At 55.8% G+C, this 18,982-nt stretch overlaps 1 protein-coding gene across 2 annotated transcripts in view; it reads left to right on the top strand.

Moving 5' to 3' along the window:
- WNT7A (Wnt family member 7A) overlaps positions 1 to 18,982 on the top strand; it is a 63,492-nt gene that overhangs the window by 3,431 nt on the left and 41,079 nt on the right. The window contains exons 2-3 of one of the 2 annotated variants that reach the window (XM_057706061.1): positions 1,495 to 1,721; positions 7,497 to 7,687. In XM_057706061.1, coding sequence (XP_057562044.1) covers positions 1,495 to 1,721; positions 7,497 to 7,657 — 388 coding nt within the window. In that variant the 3' untranslated portion in view covers positions 7,658 to 7,687. Of the gene's footprint in view, positions 1 to 1,494; positions 1,722 to 7,496; positions 7,688 to 18,982 lie in introns of those variants that run through there. The other variant, XM_057706063.1, reaches the window with a different exon arrangement.

Here is an 18,982-nt window from a genome sequence, read left to right as displayed (position 1 = left end):
AGACAAGAGGAAGCTCCAGACAAGTGGGCCACCTTTGTGTAAAGGGAGGTCCGGCTGCAGAGGCAGGGCTTCCATTGGAGCCTCTTTGGGGTTATCTTGATATTAGGAAATGGCTCCACCTTCAGGCCAGATACCCTCGAGTCACACTGACGCCTCTCTTTCCCTCGTACCCTTCCCCAGCCCTCCCGTGGGCTCCACCTTGTCCATCGGCGAGTTAGGTTAGCGCCATCTGCAGCCACCCCCACCTCTGGCCTGCCCACTCTCCCTGCTCCTGTTCTGGAGCCCCACGGTCCTCTCGCCCTGGGGCTGGAAGGATGGGATCCTGTCAGTAACCTGCTTCCAGCCCTTCAGTGATTCTTGATGCACGGAGAGAGTTCCAGCCCCGAGCTGTCTCCTCTCCCCAGACCCTCCCCCTCCCCAAGCCCTAGTTCTGCATTGGCTTCTGTGGGTTCTTTCTGTTCCTTGGCAATCCTGAGCTTGTTCCCCTCCCAGGACTTTGCATCCTTTGTTCTCTCTACCCAGAATACTCTTCCCCAGACCTTCCTATGGCTGGTTCTTGACCATTCAGGTCTCTGCTGCACCACTGTCACCTTCTCAGGGAGGCCCTCCTTGACCACCCCAGCTAAGGCGGCCTCTCTTCCTTTCCTCCTAAACCCACCCCTACTTGCCATCATAGCATCTTCATTTATTTTCTTTGTAGTGTGGGTCACTGAATAGCCTCTTGTGTTCATTTGAGACACGTGCGCTATCTCCTACTGGAGCCCCTTGAGGGCAGGGCCTTGCCTGTCTCTCAGCATGGTGCCTGGGAGCCTGGTGCCCTGGTAGGTGTCTAGTATGTATCTGCACAGGGAATGAGTTAGGAAGACAGGAAGCATGCTGCCATAGTCATAAACATGTCCTCTAGGCCAGTCCTGTCTGGATACACAGACTCCATCAGCATGCAGGAAGAAAGACTAGAGCTGTTTATGCACAATTGCTTTTTAAAGATTATTTTTGTAATAAAACATGTACATACATCATACATTATAACATATGAATTTGTTTCCTTTAACGAACATGTATGCACCCACCCCCCTTTCCGAGGCACCTACTGTGTGAAACTTGGTGGTTACCTTTGCCGTTTTACCACACAGAGATGACCCCTAAACTGTGTCAGTTCCACTTTGCATGATTTTAAACTTCATCTTGATCGAATCCTCCCATAGATGCAAAGGCAACTGGCTTAGTTCATTTGACAATATATTTGCGACACGCATCATCTTTCTTGGTGTCTACAAAAGAAACTAAGCCTCACTAATATTGAATATACACATGGTACAAGTACCGATGGGAATGACAAGCGCGTGAACGTGGGTTGGGGGTGCAGTATCAGAAAAGTTGAGAGCTGGGAGCAGTGGGGGAGGGGAGGGCAGGGCCGGACACCCAGGGAGGGCCTGTAGGCTGTGCCCCCCACCTTGCTGGCCTAACGCTCCCTCTCTGTGTCCCCTGCTCCAGTGGCTTCTCCTCGGTGGTAGCTCTGGGCGCGAGCATCATCTGTAACAAGATCCCAGGCCTGGCTCCCAGACAGCGGGCGATCTGCCAGAGCCGGCCGGACGCCATCATCGTCATAGGAGAAGGCTCGCAAATGGGCCTGGACGAGTGTCAGTTTCAGTTCCGCAACGGCCGCTGGAACTGCTCGGCGCTGGGGGAGCGCACCGTCTTCGGGAAGGAGCTCAAAGTGGGTATGTGCTCACCCAGACACCCCACGCGGGGTCTTTAGGCTGTGGGGAGACCCGGTTGCCTCGGGAGGGCTCTGGCATCCCCTCCCCTGCCCCAGGTTGGAATCCCCGGATGTGGGACCCTGCAGGTGCCACCACTTGAACTCAGGTCTGCCGAAGAGGGTCAGCTCTCGGATTTGAATCCACCATCAACTGTTTACCGCGGAGCTGCAGCCCAGCAGCCAGTAGCCCACATGCTAACTGGCTGTTACAGCACTGACACTTTTTTAAATTGAAACCCAAATTTAAAAATTATCTGTTTCACCTAAAGATGTGAACTTCTGGCTTCTTTTGAAAAATTGGCAAATCTGCTGATAGCTTACACCTGTGTCCACTTAGTTACTAATGGGCTGCAGCTGAGAACACAGTGTCCTTTAGATGGAGGCTGGCAGCCCATTCACTGCCGCAGTCCCCACCCCTCCGCACTGCCACCCAATCACCTGACGTGACTTGCCTGGCCACTGTGGGCATTTGAATTTCCAACCCATCTTATGGGAATGGTGTGTCGTGCAGATATACACATACGGACATGCACACAGAGTATTAGGCCACACATCTGGTTTCCAAACCAATTGGGAGGAAAGCCTGGTGGAAAGGGCATGGGAACAATGTTAGTTGCCATGAGGCCCCCGTCGATGTGGGGAATGCCATGTTGTATGTCTTCTTGCTTGTGTGTGTCTGGCTTCAGGGATGGGCAGGAACTCTGCAGGCTCACTGCTGAGCTGAGCCGTGAACTTCCCTGAAAGTCAGGTCAGCCTCGCGTCGCTGGGCTGCAGTGGTTCACCCGACCCGCTTAACTGCTTACAGGGCACCCCTGGGTTCTCTCTCCCTTAGCCCCGACATCAGCAAATCCAGTTCATGTTGAGAAGATCCACCCCAAATCTGGCCACTGCTCCATGTCCTCACTCCCTCCCCCTTGGGTCACACAGGTGGCACCTCTGGGCTCCCGGGCACCCCCCAGCCCCCATCTGCCCCCAGCCATCCTGCAGACCCTCCTGTGGGCAGGGTTGTCCTTTGTAAATGGGAATCAGATCCTGTCATTTCCCTGCTTAATCTCCTTGGGAGGCTCCCCCTGGCCTCAGAATGAAACCCCAACTGCTTGTTGGTCCGCCGCTGCCCTCTGTCCTCATCTGCTCCCACCCCCCCTTGCCCACCCAGCCTCACCCTGTTTCCCAAGCACACGGTACCGGGTCCTGCTTGGCGGCCTCAGCTCCATGCATTGCTTCTGCCTTGTATCCTCTCCCAGCATCTTGTGTGCCTTCCCTTGTGGTCCCTGTGGTTTTCCTGCCTCTCCTGCTCGCAGCCCTACCCCCTGTTTCGGGGACCCAGGCCTGGGCTCTGGCATTATTTTGAGCTATGTCTTTGCTGACATAGGAGATGTTACATATGGGGAAACTGAGGCTCAGGGGGGACTTGCCCAAGGTCAGCAAAAGTGAGTGGCAGGGTCTCCTAGGACTGGGCTGATCCCAACATCACTTACAGTCTTGGAATAGCTGGCCCGTTGGTGGCATTATGATAATGTCTGCCAGGGTGCAGCAGGAGGGTCCAGAAGCCCCCCAGCTGCCTGCAGTTGTAGGATTGAGGGCCCCGTTGCAGGCTGAGGCGGGGAATACCTCCAGTATGCACCACGGGTTTATACTACCAGTATACCCTGAGCAGGCGCAGAGGCCTGGGGCAAGGAGCATTCTTCGAGAGGCGGACTCGGGTAGGAGAGGTGGCCTCAGGGGATTTAAGCAAACACAGGCGCCAAGAAAACCCCTGGGATTGCATGCTAGAGCGACAGGCCTGCGGGGCCCAGAAGGGAGTAGGAACCCGAGCCTGGAGGTGTGTGGGGTCCATCCTCGCAGTTTCAATTTCTGGGGGTGGGAGATATTGGAGAGTTTTGAGCAGGGGCATGACTGCCAAAGTAAGATCGTACCACATGAAATTGTCGCTAGTCAATGGTTTTAGGCCCACAAAAATAGCAACATTATATGATTCAATCTAATAGGAATTCTGGAAGAGTCATTAAAGAGTGGTTACAAAATCCATTCATTCGTTCACTCACTCATGCATTCGCCAAAAATTTCTTGAGCGCTCAGTGTGGCTGGAGGCTGCCCTTTCAACCTCTGTGGTCAGGGAAGGCTTCTGGATTCCTGAGGGAGGTGGACCACAGGCGTGTCTGGGGGAAGAAAAAGGTGATGGCAGGTGCAAAGACCCTGAGGCAGGAATGTGCTTGGTGGTTTGAGAAATAGCGAAGAGGCCGGCGTGGCTGGAGTACAGCCAGAGACTCAGAGGTCAGAGAAGGAGCCAGGAGGCAGACAGTGTGACACCTGTCAGGTTGAGTCAGGGGTTTGGATTTTCCCCTGGTGAATGGAGAGCAAGGGAGTGGAGGGGCAAGGGTGGGCATGAGGAGTCTGGTCCAGTCTTCCAGGGAGGAGGAGGTGAAGTGGTAGCTGTGGAGACCCACTTTGGCTCTCAGCTGCCAGGATACAGAAAGACTGACAATCTGGAGGCTGGTAGGGAAGGAGTTACCCTGGCCTGGGCTTCTCAGGTGGTGGTGGTGGGAGCAGAAGAAGAGGAGGTCAAGATGAGACCCCTGCAAGTCTAAGAAGTCACTTTCCCACTGAGCCTTGGTTTCCTTGGGTGTGAACAGGCGTCCTGCTCCAGGACAGCAAGAAGCAAGCCTCAGATTTCTGCCTTCTGGGCTCTTCATCAGTGCTTTGCCCCCATGGGGTTGCCTCTTCAGAGAATGACCAGCCAACTGGGGCTGCCTTGTAAGGGTGAGAGATCAGGAGTGTAGTCTTTGGCTTTGAGAGCTCTGGCCATCAAGTCCACACTCTGGACACATCACCAGCCTTTGAAAAGACTTCTCAGAAGCTCCACCCCACACTTCTGCTTGCTTCCCATTGGCCAGGACCTAGTCACATGACCACATGTAGCTGCAAGGGAAGCTGGGAAATGTAGTCTTTTTGTTCCGAGCAGCTGTGAGATAAGCTAAGGGTCTGTGATGGAGGAGGAAGGAGAAATTGACTTTGGGATGGGCAGTCAGCCCCACATGGGCTCTGCATCCTGTGCTGAAACCCAAAGGCTCACCTTCCTCTGCCTCCTCATGCCCATGCCAGTCCCCACTCTGCCTGTGTTTCTCTCTTCCCTTGTGAGTGCCCTAGGTTTTACTGCTTGAATCTGAGGAGAGGGTCCCGGGCAGGATCAGGCAAGGCCCTCAGGGATGCTGGAAACCAAAACCCAATTTGAGCCATCTCAGGTGGGAAGGGGAACTGTGCATCCTCAGGAACTAGAGGTCGGGGTGCCGACATCGGGAGCGCCTGGGACCTGAGCTGGCGTCGGCTTCCTCCGGGGCAGCAAGGTGGCCGTCAGGGGGTCAACCTCCAGGCTGAGGTCCTGCAGGAAAGAGCCCAACCTTTATGGCAGTGACTGCGAGAGCCCTGGAGCTTGCTCTGGTTGGATCTGTGACCTGACTTGTGGGCGTGTCCCTCCCAAACCATCAGAGGGACCACGGACAACAGGGCTGTTGTCCAGGCCTGGGAGCCGCACCCGGACCTTGTCCCAGAGAGGGGGCTGCTTGCAGGGCTCTCAAGCAGTGCAGGCGGCTGTAACGAGGATGGAGGGCTGGATGGCTTCCACACACAGTCCTGGGGGCTGGAGTCCAAGATCAAGATGCCGGCAGGGTTAGCTTCTTCTGAGGTCCCTGTGCTGGGCGTGTACACAGTCTCCCTCTCCCCGTGTCCTCACTCGGTCTCAACTCTGCTTGTGCCCTGATGTCTCTGTGTGTCCTAATCTTCTCTTCTGAGGACACCAGTCAGGTTGGAAGAGGGCTCACCCTAAAGGCCTTGTTTTAACTTAATCCCCTCTTTAAAGGCCCTCCCTCCATATACAGACACATTCTGAGGCCCTGGGGGGTAGGGCTGAGTGTATGAATTTTGAGGGACACAATTCAGCCCATAACAGGCAACCAGAGAGCAGCATGGTCTGCATTTTAGGGAAAAGCATGTGGGGTGTGCTGGGTGCTCAGCGGTGAGACTCCCAGGTGGAAAGAGCATACTGGACTGTGGAGATGGCCTTGGTCTAGGACCCGAAGGGTGGGAAGAATTTCACTGGTCAGTGAATGGGATCCCAGGCAGAGGGAACAGTGGGGCAAAGACATGGACATGTGATTGCTAAGGGGGTGGGGAACGGGGGTCAGTAGCCTTGGGTGAGATGACAGGCTGGCATCAAGAGTCTTAAATGCCAGGGATTCTGTGACCCCTCATCAGCTTTATCAACTGCTAAACAGGCCCAGTGTGGCCCTGAGGGACCCAAGAAGGCATTCACCCCACTCCAGGTTTTTCCTTTTCCTAAATAAGATGATGAACTCGCCCTTGAATCCACCACCAACACGACAATTAGCACAAGGACGGGTAGTCTGCACGCCTGTGAGCATCCCTCAGGCAAGTCCTGCCTCCGCCTCCCAAGTCACACTGTCTCTATCCTGAGTCTTGATGTCTAGTTCATCCTACTCATATAGTCCCCAGAGGTACGTTATTTAGTTGTGCTTAATTTTACAAAGGAAAGGCGCCACAACATGTGCAGTCTTTTGGAATTTACTTTCTTCCCCTGCACTAGTGACAAAGCTCCTCTGTGTCGCTACTGTAGCCGTTGTTGATTGACTTCAGCTGTAGTGAATAGACCCCATCTGTGCACCATGCCTTGCGTGAGGGGCGTCTGGGTTGTCTCGGAGCACCTGCTGTGGCTCACAGTGCCCCCGCGGGCCTCCCTGTGTGCATCTCCCGGGGCCCAGGTGCGTGCTCCTCTGGGGTATATGCTGAGGAATGGAATTGCTGGGCACAGGGTGTGAGGCTGGACCTGATTTCCTCAGTGACCGTGCCATGGGCCACTCCCCCAGCTGGCAGTGTTGACCTGCGGCCCCTCCAACACTCAGGATTGTCTTCACTGTTGCTTGGGGAATGGGTGTAAAATACTTTCTCACTGTCATCTTGATTTGCATTTCCCTGAGAAGTCACAGGGTTGAATTCTCTTCCTATACTGTTGGCCGTGCAGGTTTACTCTTCTGTGAGTTGCCTGTTCGTGCTTGTCGCCCATTTTTCCATCGGGTCGTGTGTGGTCCTATCGTGTCACGAGTAGAGGAGTGACGGCTGCATCAGGCAGGACCCCAGGGAGGGTGGGTCACGTGGGCTTCGCACCCCTGTCTTTCATCTTTTCGTTGAGGACTGATGGGTGCGGCCAGGGGCAGAGGCAGCCCTTCCTCATCCGTCACCTCATGGGTCTTCTCCACCCCCGAGGGGAGGGAGGCGTGTCCTCCTACAGCTCAGAGACAGGTGGAGGCTGACCAAGTCACGTGGCTGTTTTGTGGACGACTGCGGTGGATGGCGAGTTCCCTGTTGCTGGAGAGGTTCTTGTTTGTGTGGTCCTGCCAGACATGAGATTCTCGAGGCCGCTGTGTATCCGACAACCTTGCTTGGTTGGTGGGCCGTGGGGCGGCCGAGCGAGCACTGGCCCCCCCTGCCAGGTGGCAGCAGCATTCACAGGATGTGAGACCCTGGCGCCTGGCGGGTCAGGGCCCTCAGAGGATGTCTCTTCACCCTCCCAGGAGGCCCCCGTGCCTGTCTCCTGTGAAGAGGAACTCAAGAAACTGGGGATGCTCCAGATTTTCGTGGTGCAGCGGGATGGGCAGATGTGGAGTAGGAAGGGAGAAGCTGTGGGTCCCATTTCTAATCTGAGCTCATCATTTTGACTCTACAGAGTACATCCCCCGCTCTGTCCACTTCTCTCCACCTCCACCATCAACTCCTGGTTCAGATCTCCATCTTCAGAGAGTTGTCACCCAGCTACATCAGCCCCCTAATGTACCTACCCCGCAAGCACGTGGCACCCAGCAGAGGATCTCCCCGCTATCGCTCTAACCACAGTGTCTCCCTGTGTAAAACCCTTCCTGCTGCTCTGAGAATAAAATGCCCACAGGTCCCCTGGTGCTTTCCTGACCTCTGTGACCTGCATCCCGTCCCCAGCTCCACCCCAGCTCTGCTGCCCTCTTCCCACCCTCACGCGTGACAAGGTCCTTCCCACCTCGGGGACTTCGCACAGGCTGTTCCCTCTGCCTGGATGCTCTCTCGTCCTTCCACCCTTGGCTCACCTGGCAGCCCCTCACCAGGACCCCCCGTGTAGTGTGGACCACCCGTCCCCAGCTGCCCATCACCTTCCCTGTTTCCTCCACATCACTTACTACGCCAGGACACATTCTCTACTTATTTGCTTATTTGTGCAGCCCCGAGTAATGGTTCAGCCCCGCAGTTACCTGCTTGTCCTCTTCCTGGCTTCCCCATTGCTTGGCTGTGGACAGGGGCCAAACGGCAACGAGAATAGTACTGCCTCGCAGGTTGCGGGCGGCTGAGATTACTTACTGCTCACAAGGCACGCAGGACGTGCTCCCTAAATCACAGCCGTGTTGTTCTTGTGCCTCTCCAGCCAGAAGGACTCGGGGGATGTAGGTCACCCCCGGGTACTTGTGCAGACCCCCACCCCAAGTCCTTCTGGAGCAGGGGTCAGAGCAGAAGGGCGACAGGGAGGCGCTGCTGAGGGATGGCGGGCAACCTGCACACCCGGCATCATGCAGGCCTCCACTCGGGTGCCGCCTCCTCCCGGAGGCCTCCGTTGACCATTCGGCCAAGACGGCGTCCCCGCGAGTCACACTGTGTGTTGTCTCTGCAGCACTCACCACTTTCAGAGGTGACTCTGCGTACTTGTGCGAGGCTGTGTGGGTGACACCTGTCCCTGGCCGTGGGGAATCCATGAGCCTGGACCCATCCCCCGTCTTTTCTCCATGACCCCCAGCGCCCGGCCTGCGGCCGGGGCTCAGGAAATACGTGGAGAGATGCTCGCCCTCCCAGCAGTCCTGCTCCTCTCCACCCCACACGCCCAGCTGCTCTGAGCCCAGGTCTGGGTGCACTGCACACACAGAGCGTGCTCTGTGCTCTTTGTTGAGTGATCGCTTTCCATTCCTGACCCCAAATACGAGCCTAATCGTTCATTCCTGCATGTGAGCGTGTTGACCCATGTTAGCCCGGCATGCGGGGCTCTCCTCCTGCATTCACATTGGCTTCACATAGAATCAAATGTTGTCTAGGTCAAGGCCCTGGGAGGACCCCCCCCCATGACATGACTGTTCCCTGGTCTGTTCAGTGGAACACTGGTCTCTACGCTTCCCCGCCCCCCCGCCCACTGCTCTGGGGTAAAAAGGAGGGCTCCCTGGATGATAAATTTGGGAATTCAGCATGCTGTACTCCCTGCCTGAGAGAAAGCCAGGGGATTAAAGGCTCTGAAAAGTCCTGCAGACAAGAGAGTATCTTGAGCAGGCTTCCCTGGAGGGTCCTCTCTCCTCTGACCTCAGATGCACTGACCATCTGGTGGAGCTGCTCTTCCAAGGCGCCCACACAGGGAAGCACTGCTCCGGAGACCCTCACAGATTGGGCAGGCTCATACCAGACTAACCAGGAATCCACCAAAAGTATATTCACCCACCCCCAAGTCTGACATCCTTCCCCAAGGGCACCGCAGGGGTATGTTCCAGTTTCTGATATGCACGTGGGCGATGAGATCTATACTAGTCACCACCGCTCTTCAAAGTCCCTAAATCAGCCGCAAAATTCAGAATACCCAGTTTTCTATACAAGTACAGGAAAACGCTCACGTGTGTGTATGAGGTATGTGCAGGAATGCGCCAAATATATCAAGTGAAGATGCACCGTATCCAAAGTGTTCACACAGTATTTTTTTTTCAGTTCAATTTCTTTTTAAGATTCCACATATATGTGAGATCATACAGTATGTGTCTTTGTCTGGCTTATCTCACTTAGCATCATGCCCTCAAGGTCCATCCATGTCGTCACAAATGGCAGGGTTTCCTTCTCTTTTTTGGGGAGGGCTGTGTTGGGTCTTTGTTGCTGTGCGTGGGCTTTCTCTAGTTGCAGTGAGCAGGGGCTGCTCTTCGTTGTGGTGCACGGGCTTCTCATTGTCGTGGCTTCTCTTGTGGAGCACGGGCTCTAGGTGCGCGGGCCTCAGTAGTTGCGGCACACAGGCCCTAGAGCGCAGGCTCAGTAGTTGTGGTGCATGGGCTTAGTTGCTTCACAGCATGTGGGATCTTCCTGGACCAGAGATTGAACCCGTGTCCCCTGCATTGGCAGGCGGATTTTTAACCACTGCGCCACCAGGGAAGCCCCTCTGTTCTTATGGGTGAATAATATTCTGTTGTATGTATATACATATATATATACACATATACACATACATACACGTATATACACATAGCATCTTCTTTATCCAGTCATCTGTTGACGGCCTCAGGTTGTTTCCGTGTCTTGGCTGTTGTAAACAATGCTGCAATGAACATGGGGGCGGGGGGTGCAAATATATTTTTGAGTTAACATTTTCATTTTCTTTGGCTGAATACCCAGAAGTAGAATTGCTGTATGCTATTTCTATTTTTTATTTTTTGAGGACTCTCCATACTCATCTGCCATAGTGGCTGCCCCAGTTCACATTCCCACACACACAGTGTGTTAGTTACTTTTCCCCTGGTGCATTTGGTTGAATTCATGTAAGTTACGTGCTCATGGGGCCACCCCCACCCCGCCCCCCGTGTGTCCACCCAGTCATTCATTCCTCGGTCCCACAGACAGTTACTAGAATCTTCAGTGTGGTGAACGGCTGATGAATTGGTTGCAGGGTCTGCCCTCGGGGTGCTCCCCGTCTGCTGAGGACAGACGGCAAAGTCAGGGCTGAAAGGTGCTCTGGGGGTCTGGTAGAAGAGGGGAGGGCACCGGGCAGGTAGCACTGGACTGGAGGGTGGAAGGCTGCCTGCAGGGTCACCTAAAATGGGCCGGCACAACCCAGGAGAGGAAGGGCGAGGTGGGGAGGGAGGGGCAGCCGCGGAAGGCTTGCAGGTGTGACCCAGCCAGAGTCGGGGCATCCAGAGTGATCCGGGCACCGGCTCCGTGTAGGGGGTGGGCAGGGAGGGCAGAGGGAGGCTGCAGAGAGAGGTGGGGACGAACCGTCCCGCAGAGTCTGCCTGGGAGGGGAGCTGTCTGAAGAATCTCTCTCCCCTGTCTCCAGGGAGAGACAGGATGTGGGAAGATGATCAAATTCTTAGCACATATAGAACTCTGCTCTGAGTCCAGCATTATTGTCAACAAAGAAATGGTGATTTCCTGACATGCGCTCCTGGGGATGGCTGCATTCTTTTTCAAATACTCACGACCTCCTGTTTGGTACTCCCCTGCAGAATTTTTCCAGGGAAGGGCACAGATGACCTAGGATTCAGGCCCTGGGGGCCACCCTCCTACGTCTACCAGCCGGGGAACTTGGATGCATTTCTGGGCTTTTGCTCCTCCTGTTTCACTGTTTCTCCTCCCGAATGATCACTTCAGCAGCTCGCCCCTCTCCCTGGGGTGACCAGCTGGGCCCAGGATCCTGGATCTGGGAATCCATGTGCCTCACACAGTGCCTCTGTCTTTCCACCAGTCTTGGGCTGGGAAGGTGGATGGAGCACATGCCTGGTGAGCTGATGTCTGCTTGGAGGGATGATTTGAAGACCTTTCCAGTGAGACACACAGAAGCAAGGGGCGGGCCGGCTCCACTTTCTCTCTGCCATTTCTTCACAATATGCCATCTTGCCAAGGGAAAGACCTATTCTTTCCCTATTCTTGCTTAGAACGCAGCTAACAAAGGACTTTTTGTCTCGTGTGCATTTTTTTTTGCAAGCCTCAGTTCATCCTGGGTTTTAGCTCTCCTGACACTATTCTTTGAGATGAGTCTTTTGTTAGAACATTCTCTTGCCAGCTTTCCTATGGTCGACAGACACACACTCACACACTTATGCACCTTTACACACCGCCATTCATTCATTCAACTGTCGAGGCTTCGCAGATGAATAAGCCGGGTCCTCACAGCCTTGCGGGGAGAGATTGACCTTCCAATTCAACACAGAATAAGGATAGCGACGGTGTTGAGCCAAAAGCCGAGGAGGGGCTGTGAGGAAGGCCCCTCAGAGAGGGACCCCGAGCTGCACCGTGATGGAGACGGTTAAGCAGTGCCGCCCCTGGTAAGAGCTGCTGCTCACGGACCCTTCCAGGTGTGGTCTGGGCGTGGTGGCTGTGCCTTGGTTTGCTGCTTCTTCCTGACAACCTCAGGAGGCAGGTGCGTTATCATCCCTGCTTCACAGAGGAGGAAACTGAGGCCTCGCGAGGTCAGTCAACTCACCCCAGGTCCTGCCCCCGGGAAGTAGAGCCAGGATGTCAACCCAGCTTGCTTGGCCCCCCAGGACCCTGCTCTGAAACTACATGGCCTCTCACCAGGCCGGTGGGAGAGGAGGGGCATTTGCAGACTGAGAGAGCAGCGTGTGCAAAGGCTCGGAGGCAGGAAGGAATGCCATGAGCGTTTTTTGGTAAACATACTTTTTATTAAATAAGGAAAAGAAAGATACAGTCTACATGATTTCAGTCAATCACATGGCTACATTGAATTATATTTTAATACACTCATAGTCCTGGTTACTCCTCTGTACAAGTATGAAGAAAACTCAGGTGTTTGAATAATTTTCTGTAAATGTGTTCTTGACCCTTGGCGGGTGGCAGCAGTGAGCTCTGGCCTCGCTCACTGGGAAGAGAGACGCTTGGGTAGGACGGAGGCAGGAGAGAAGGGCAGAGGCTGGGAGACCAGAGTCCATCTCTGTGGGTCTGTTACGCCAGGGCCAGCACAGACATGTGCCCCCTGAAGCCCCCATCCTTCTGTCTGTTCACTCAGAGGCCCCCTCGTTCCTCTGCTCAGAGACAGCCAGATGTGGCATTCTGAGCCCAGAAGGGCTGTGAGCGCCATGCCACGGGGCTGGCAAAGGCAACCTTTTTCCGTCTGTATATTTTCCAAATTATCATATATTTCAGCTGGTGTCACTGCAGATTGCTCACTCTCTGACCCATTGGCTTTAAATAGCAAAAGAGAAAAAAAATACAATGCACTTTGTGGTTTCCAGTAAGATACCGTAAATACACCCAGATAATATTCCGGTGCAAACCATTTGCAGCGGTTGCACAGGGCGGTGCAATGGAATCTTTCGGGCAGGCTTGGACATCAGTTTCTTTCCTCTGTACCCGCCGGGATCGTTATGGAGCTGGAATGCCGGGAGGGCGTCAGCCAGGCTCCCTGGGTTCATCTCAGTGATAACACCCGTCTTTACTAAGCACCTTCTGGGGAACTGGGCCTCTCTGTACATAGAGGTTTCCTTTCATCTTCAGGGGAGCTTGGCAGTGTCCTCCAGGAGGTTCCCATTTCACAGGTGGGGAGTCTGAGGCCGGGGATCCAGACTCCTTGCTCAGGAGGAGCAGGGAGGAGGGACTAGTAGGCTCCATCTTACCCAAGTTCTGAGCTGAGGCCACTTGAGCTTCTGGGTGGAAAGCTACCTGGAGATGCAGGTGGATTGAGAGTGAAGAAGCCTGGGGTGGAGGTGAGGGCTGGACTGCATGCTGGGAGCCAGGAGACCCTGGTCCTAATCCTCCAGGCCTCACTGAGTCACTGGTGACCTTGGGCAAGTCTCCCGGCCTCTGTGAGCCTGTCGTTAACAGGAAGAACCCATGGGCTTTATGTCTGTGGCTATGGGAGACGCTTCTCTGATTCTGGGGACAGAGGGACCTCTGCCAGGGCAGAATGGTGGGGCTGGCAGGACCTGCCACTGCTTCCACAGCCTCACCTTCTCCCACCCCCTTGGCTCACCTGCTCCCACCAGTGGTCAGGGCCACCGCAGGGGCTGCCCGTCAGCCTGGAGCCCTCTCTCCCTCCAGAGAGCCTCATGGCTGGCTCCTCCCTGCTCAAAAGTCCCCGCCTCAGATGGTTCCTGCTCCCATCACCTCCCTGTCCTGTATTCTGCGGAGTCCTCAGCTGCCACTGAGTGTTGTGATCTTGCTATCTGTCCCCCCGGAAGGCAAGGCCATGTCTGAATCCCTCTGTTTCCCCAGCGCCCAGTACACTGCCTGGCTCAATAAATATCTGTTGAGTGAAGGAACAGGGCACACAGCTCAGTCAAGGGGGCCGAGGGGAGGCAGGGCGTGATGGAGGGTCTTCCTCTGCTCGTGCACAGGAGGGAGAGGTAGGTGGTCAAGGCAAGAGGGGCTAGGTCTGTTCCTGGAGGGGGAACGGTCAGCGACAGCCAAGCCCAGTGTCATCTGCTCTCTGGCCCCATATGGGAGGTTCGGGAAAGAGCCTGGGCCGGGGGTGAGTAGGACTGGGGTGGGTGTCACGACCTTCAGGCAGGAGAGGGGGTCAGACTCTGGAGCCAGGCTGACCCGTTTGAATCCTTGTCAGAGTACATCACCTCTCTGGGCCTCAATGTCCACATCTGTAAGATGGAGATAAAAATGTTCCACAGCTCATGGGGCTGTTGCCAGAGCGAAGCGAGTTGATCTGTACTGAGTGCCTAGGAGAGCCTGGCAGAAAGGAAGCACTTTATGACTTTGCTACTCTTATTACGAACCATGTGCCTCTGGGCCCATCACCTCATTCTGTTTCTGCAGCAATAAAACAGACACCTTAGAACCGCCCTTGCAGACATCCAGTAAGAGACGAATAGACAGCTTTGGGAAATCACCCAATCGGAGGGGCTTCCCCAGGCTGAGAGAGGGGTCGTCCTGGGAGCGCGAGCGTGGTCAGGGTCGGGGGAGTCCTCTGCAGTGGATAGAGGCAGCCCACGACCTCTGGCTTTGCATCCCGGCTCTGCCTGGGTGGGTCACCTCCCCGAGCCTCAGTTGCCCACGTTTACAATAAGGAATTGCTTCTCACCTGGGGTGGGCCAGGGAGGCGTGGATGGAAGGAGTTTATGGGGGCCTCTCACGCGGAGAATCTGAGATTTTAAGATTCTGGGATCCTTGTCTACCTTCTTTCTGCTACCAACCCTGTTCTCAGCAAGCCGTCCCATTTGAATGGGTCTTATAAATTATTTACTGATGTTTTAACTGATAATAATTGAATGGCAGAAATTAAGGCATTTTGATCAGGGGCGATGCCTTAAGCCAAAGGAATCTCTCTCAACCGTGGGCTTTCCTATGTAGCGAGGAGCCGGGAACGGAGGTGGGGGCAGGGACTGAGGGAGGACACTGCACCACTAACTTGGGCCTGGAATCCCAGTTCTGGCTGGTTTCTGGCTTGGGGACCTCTGTGAATCAGTTTACAGAGCCCTGGTGTCCTCGTCTGGAACACTGTGGAGAGTGGCGGCCACCCAGTGGGGCTGTTGGGAAATACCCCAGGTACGGGTCTGGCACGTAGCAGGTGATTAACAAAGGTCACCTTCCTCCTACCCTCTCCCCCCAGGCTTCGGGCGCTGACGCCCTGGGGGAGGTCGTGATGCACGGGTGGAGCCCATCGCTGCTCCGCACCTGCCTGGTCAGAGCCTCTCTGAACCTCAGTCAGCTGGTCTCCTACACACAGGGGAGCAGAGCACCTTCCCGAAACACGTGGCATGGAGCCTGGCCAATAATAAGCACTAAATGAAGCTCACCTGGTGTTTGGCCACTATTTGGAGCTTTCACCCATTCGTCTCTTCATTTAACAGATGTGCACCGAGCAGCTACTACATGTCAGGCCCTGGGGACACGACAGGGCACACGGCAAAGTGCTGCCTTCAAGGAAATGTTGCCGCAGGGGCGGCAAGAGTGACAGGTGTGCTGTGAAGAGCAGAGAACAAACAGATGAGTCTAAAATGGCAGGAGGGCAACGGAGAAAATTGAAGCCGGGAAGTTTCTCCCTGTACCTCCCAAGGGGCCTGGAATTCCATCCGTTATAATTAGTAAAATACTCACTGCCGTTCATTCAGGCACTGGCCACGTGCCAGGTGGGTGAGATTCACAGATACGGACATGGGGGTTCAGAGGGGCCCAGTGACTTGCCCAGGGTCACCCAGCTTCTGGCAGAGCGGGGTTGGAAGTGTGGTCTGCTCGTTCATTCATCCCTCGCACACTGTCGGGGGGCTGTAACTAGTGGGAGCCAGACAGACACGGGCCCTGCTCCCTCGGGAACCCCACGTCTGGCTGGGCAGTCAGATGCTGGGTCAGCCCCACACTGGCCTCTGTGCGGGGCTGTCATGTCCTTCGGGGCGTCACGGAGCTCGACCAGGTGACATGGACTTGGTGGTAATACTAATCACAGCAGCAGCGGCCAGTGTCAAGGGAACCCTTACTCTGTGCGGCGTGCTGTGATTCAGTCCCCTCGCCCACCCGTGATGCATAGATGCTGTGAAGCCCATTTCACAGAGGAAGCAGTAGAGGCTAAGACAGACTGACAGGCCTGACGTTAGCTACACGGCCAGCCCCCTGCCCGCGGCAGCCCCCCTGGGGGTCAGTGAGGAGGGGGACGTGGCGGGGGGTGAGGGGTTGGCTGGGCAGTCCTAGTCTAACGCTAGTAGGCAAGGCCCCGGGCAGGGTCAGTGGCAGGAGTCAGCAGTGACCCTTTCGCGTCTGGAAGCACTGGACTCAAGCGGCCAGTACCCGGGTCCCAGCGAGCTCGGAAGCTGAGAGAAATGGTCCCTCTGTTTCTCGGGGATGGTGGGTGCAGAGGTGAGGGCCAGCCTGGCAGGCAGGGGAGGCCACGGCCCGTGATGGACTTCACTCTGGGCTGGTCGGAGGGTGCACCTTGAACTCAGGGGAGTTGTGTGTGTGCAGGGTGCCGCTGCCCTTCTGCCACCCACCTCGGGGTGTGCTGGGGGATCCTGGGTGGGAACGGAAGTCACTGGCGTGGCTGACGGGCTTGGAGGGTTGTCTTTCCCTGAGCATCTGCATGCGTGCGCTGCAGGGGGCTCAGAGATGCCCGGGGCCACCGCCCGCTGCGGGGGAGAACCCCGCACACTGTCCCCAGCCCCACCCCCAGGGAGGAGCCTGGGGGGAGGGCGCGTCTCAGGTGGCGGGCCAGGCTCCCGCCCCCCTCAACTTGCTGCTCTCTTCTGGGTCTGATAAAAGGGCCACAGCCTCCCTTCAGCGGCCGGAGGCTGCCAGCGGGGCCGCTGCACTTTGCAGTCATTTGATCCCCGGGGACAGTTTCTTTTTTTTCTTTTAATATTTGAATATTTGTTTATCTGACACTGCAGGCCACATTTGCTCCACCTGGTTAGGAACCATTCTACTGTTGATGTTATTCACACGTCCGCGTAGCCAAAATACAGTTTTTCTACACAAGCAATATTCTCCTGTTCGACAGTAATTTAATAAGTTCACATATAAGTCCTCATACATTTTTATAGGGGCACGAGGTTGAATTTTTTTTTCCAGATCTTTATTGGGGTATAGTTGCTTTCCAGTGTTGTGTTAGTTTCTGCTGTACAACAAAGTGAATCAGCTATACGTATACATATATGCCCATATCTCAGGGATAGTTCTTGGCCTGTATGGGGTGTCCAGGGGGCCCGTCTGCAGCTGAGCGCTGCTGCCCACCTGTTGGGTGGCCTGGGCCAGCCAGGCTTCTCTCTTGGCCTCAGTTTCTTCAACAAATGAAGACGTGCGCTCCTTCCCTCACAGCCTTCTCATGAGGGACAGTTATTACCATCATCAGTAGAAACTGTGATAAATCTAGCATTTGGGGTTACTGTCTCATGCCAGGCTGTTTGCTAAACGCTTTACCTTTGCTAATTCTTTCTAGTCCTCTCAGCCTCCGTGAATAAAGTGGGTGCTTGTCATCCTGTTTTGTAATGAAGGCACTGGAGCACAGAGCAGTTTGGTGGCTCACCCAAGGTCACACAGCTAGAAAGTGGTGGGACAGGGATTTCCTCCCCCGTGGTCTTCTGCATGTACCCTCCATCTGATGCCTCTTTCTCTGATGCCCATGAGGGTCTAATCTCGCTGTCGCCTGTCTCCTCCAGGGTATCATATTCCTGTGGGTTTGATACTGGGTCATGTGAGCCTGTGCCTGGAGACTGAGGCTCAGGACGAGGAGGAACTTGTCCAAGTCACAGTCGGCCAGTGGCAGAGCTGGGATGTGAACCGGGGCTCCGGAGCCCCCCTGTTAACAGGGCTGCCGTGGAATGTCAGGGCCAGGGGGCAGCACAGTGAAGCCATCGGTCCAGCGGGCGACAGGCCTGCCTTGTCTGCAGGGTGGGGAAGCAGAGGCGGGGGGCTGGGTGCACGGGAAGGGGAAGCGGTGGCCAGGGGTCAGGGTGCACGTTGCTTGCAGCCTGGCAGCCTGGGTGAGGGGGCTATGATGTGAAGGAGGGGTGGGTGAGAAAAGGTCCACCTGAGTCGAGGTGACAGTGACTTGGGGCTTGAAGCAACCTGGAGGTTGCCACCTCCTCTGCCCCTGCTTCAGTTACCCTGCCCTGGCCTCCTGACACGCATCTCCACCCGCAGGGCCTCTTCCTCCAGGGTGCTTCCCTGACCCCCTCCCCCCCTGGCTCCGAGAGCGAACACCACTCACAGGGTCTGGGTTCACCTCCATCCTGGGCAGTAGGTGCTGCTCTGGGACCCAGAGAGGCCGGGAGGCGGGGTGGTGGGGCTTATATGTGCACGAGACCTAAGTGACCCCCCCCAGGGTTCTGTCGCCCGCACCCCAGCTATTCACGACCCTTCCACCCAATTCAACACCCCAGCACCGCCCTGCAGGACCCTCGTACATCCTTACGTGTAGCTCCCAGCCTCCCAGCAGGGCCGTCTCCACGTAGCTGGGAAGCCGTGCAGGGAGGTGACAGCTCAGCGGCTCCCCAGGCCCCCACTGACCCTTCCCGGTGCTGTCCCGTCCCTCCTGCCCGCCCGCGGGCAGTCCCTCTCCCCTCGCCAGCTCTCGTCCTCTGTGTCAGACGGAGGCCTGGGGACACAGGTCCCAGCCTCCTCTGGAGATGCTCACAGTCTGATGAGGGGGCCACAGAGAAGAGGAAGGGCGGACCTATAAATGGCAGGTGACACAGCAGCCATAGCACAGCCATGAGCACAGGAGCTGCTGTGTCACGTAGGTGCCACGAGCCAGGCAGGGCGCTGAGAGCTTCACACGGACAGACTCTCGTCTCTTATCATCCCCTGTCATCCCCGTGAGAAAGGGACGGTTGCCGTGTCTCCACTTCACAGCAAGGAGACCGAGCCGCAGGGAGGGGTGGCGGCAGCTGAAGGTGATGGAGCCTGAAACTGACGTCCTGGGGTTTGAGCCCAGGCCTCTGCCCAGAGCCTGTGTACGCTGTGGGTGTTTACAGTGCTCCTCTGCAGTTTGTCTCCAGG

This window comes from Hippopotamus amphibius, chromosome 13 (genome assembly GCF_030028045.1).
Source record: "Hippopotamus amphibius kiboko isolate mHipAmp2 chromosome 13, mHipAmp2.hap2, whole genome shotgun sequence".
NCBI lineage: Eukaryota > Metazoa > Chordata > Mammalia > Artiodactyla > Hippopotamidae > Hippopotamus > Hippopotamus amphibius.
This window is presented reverse-complemented; position numbering and strand designations above follow the sequence as displayed.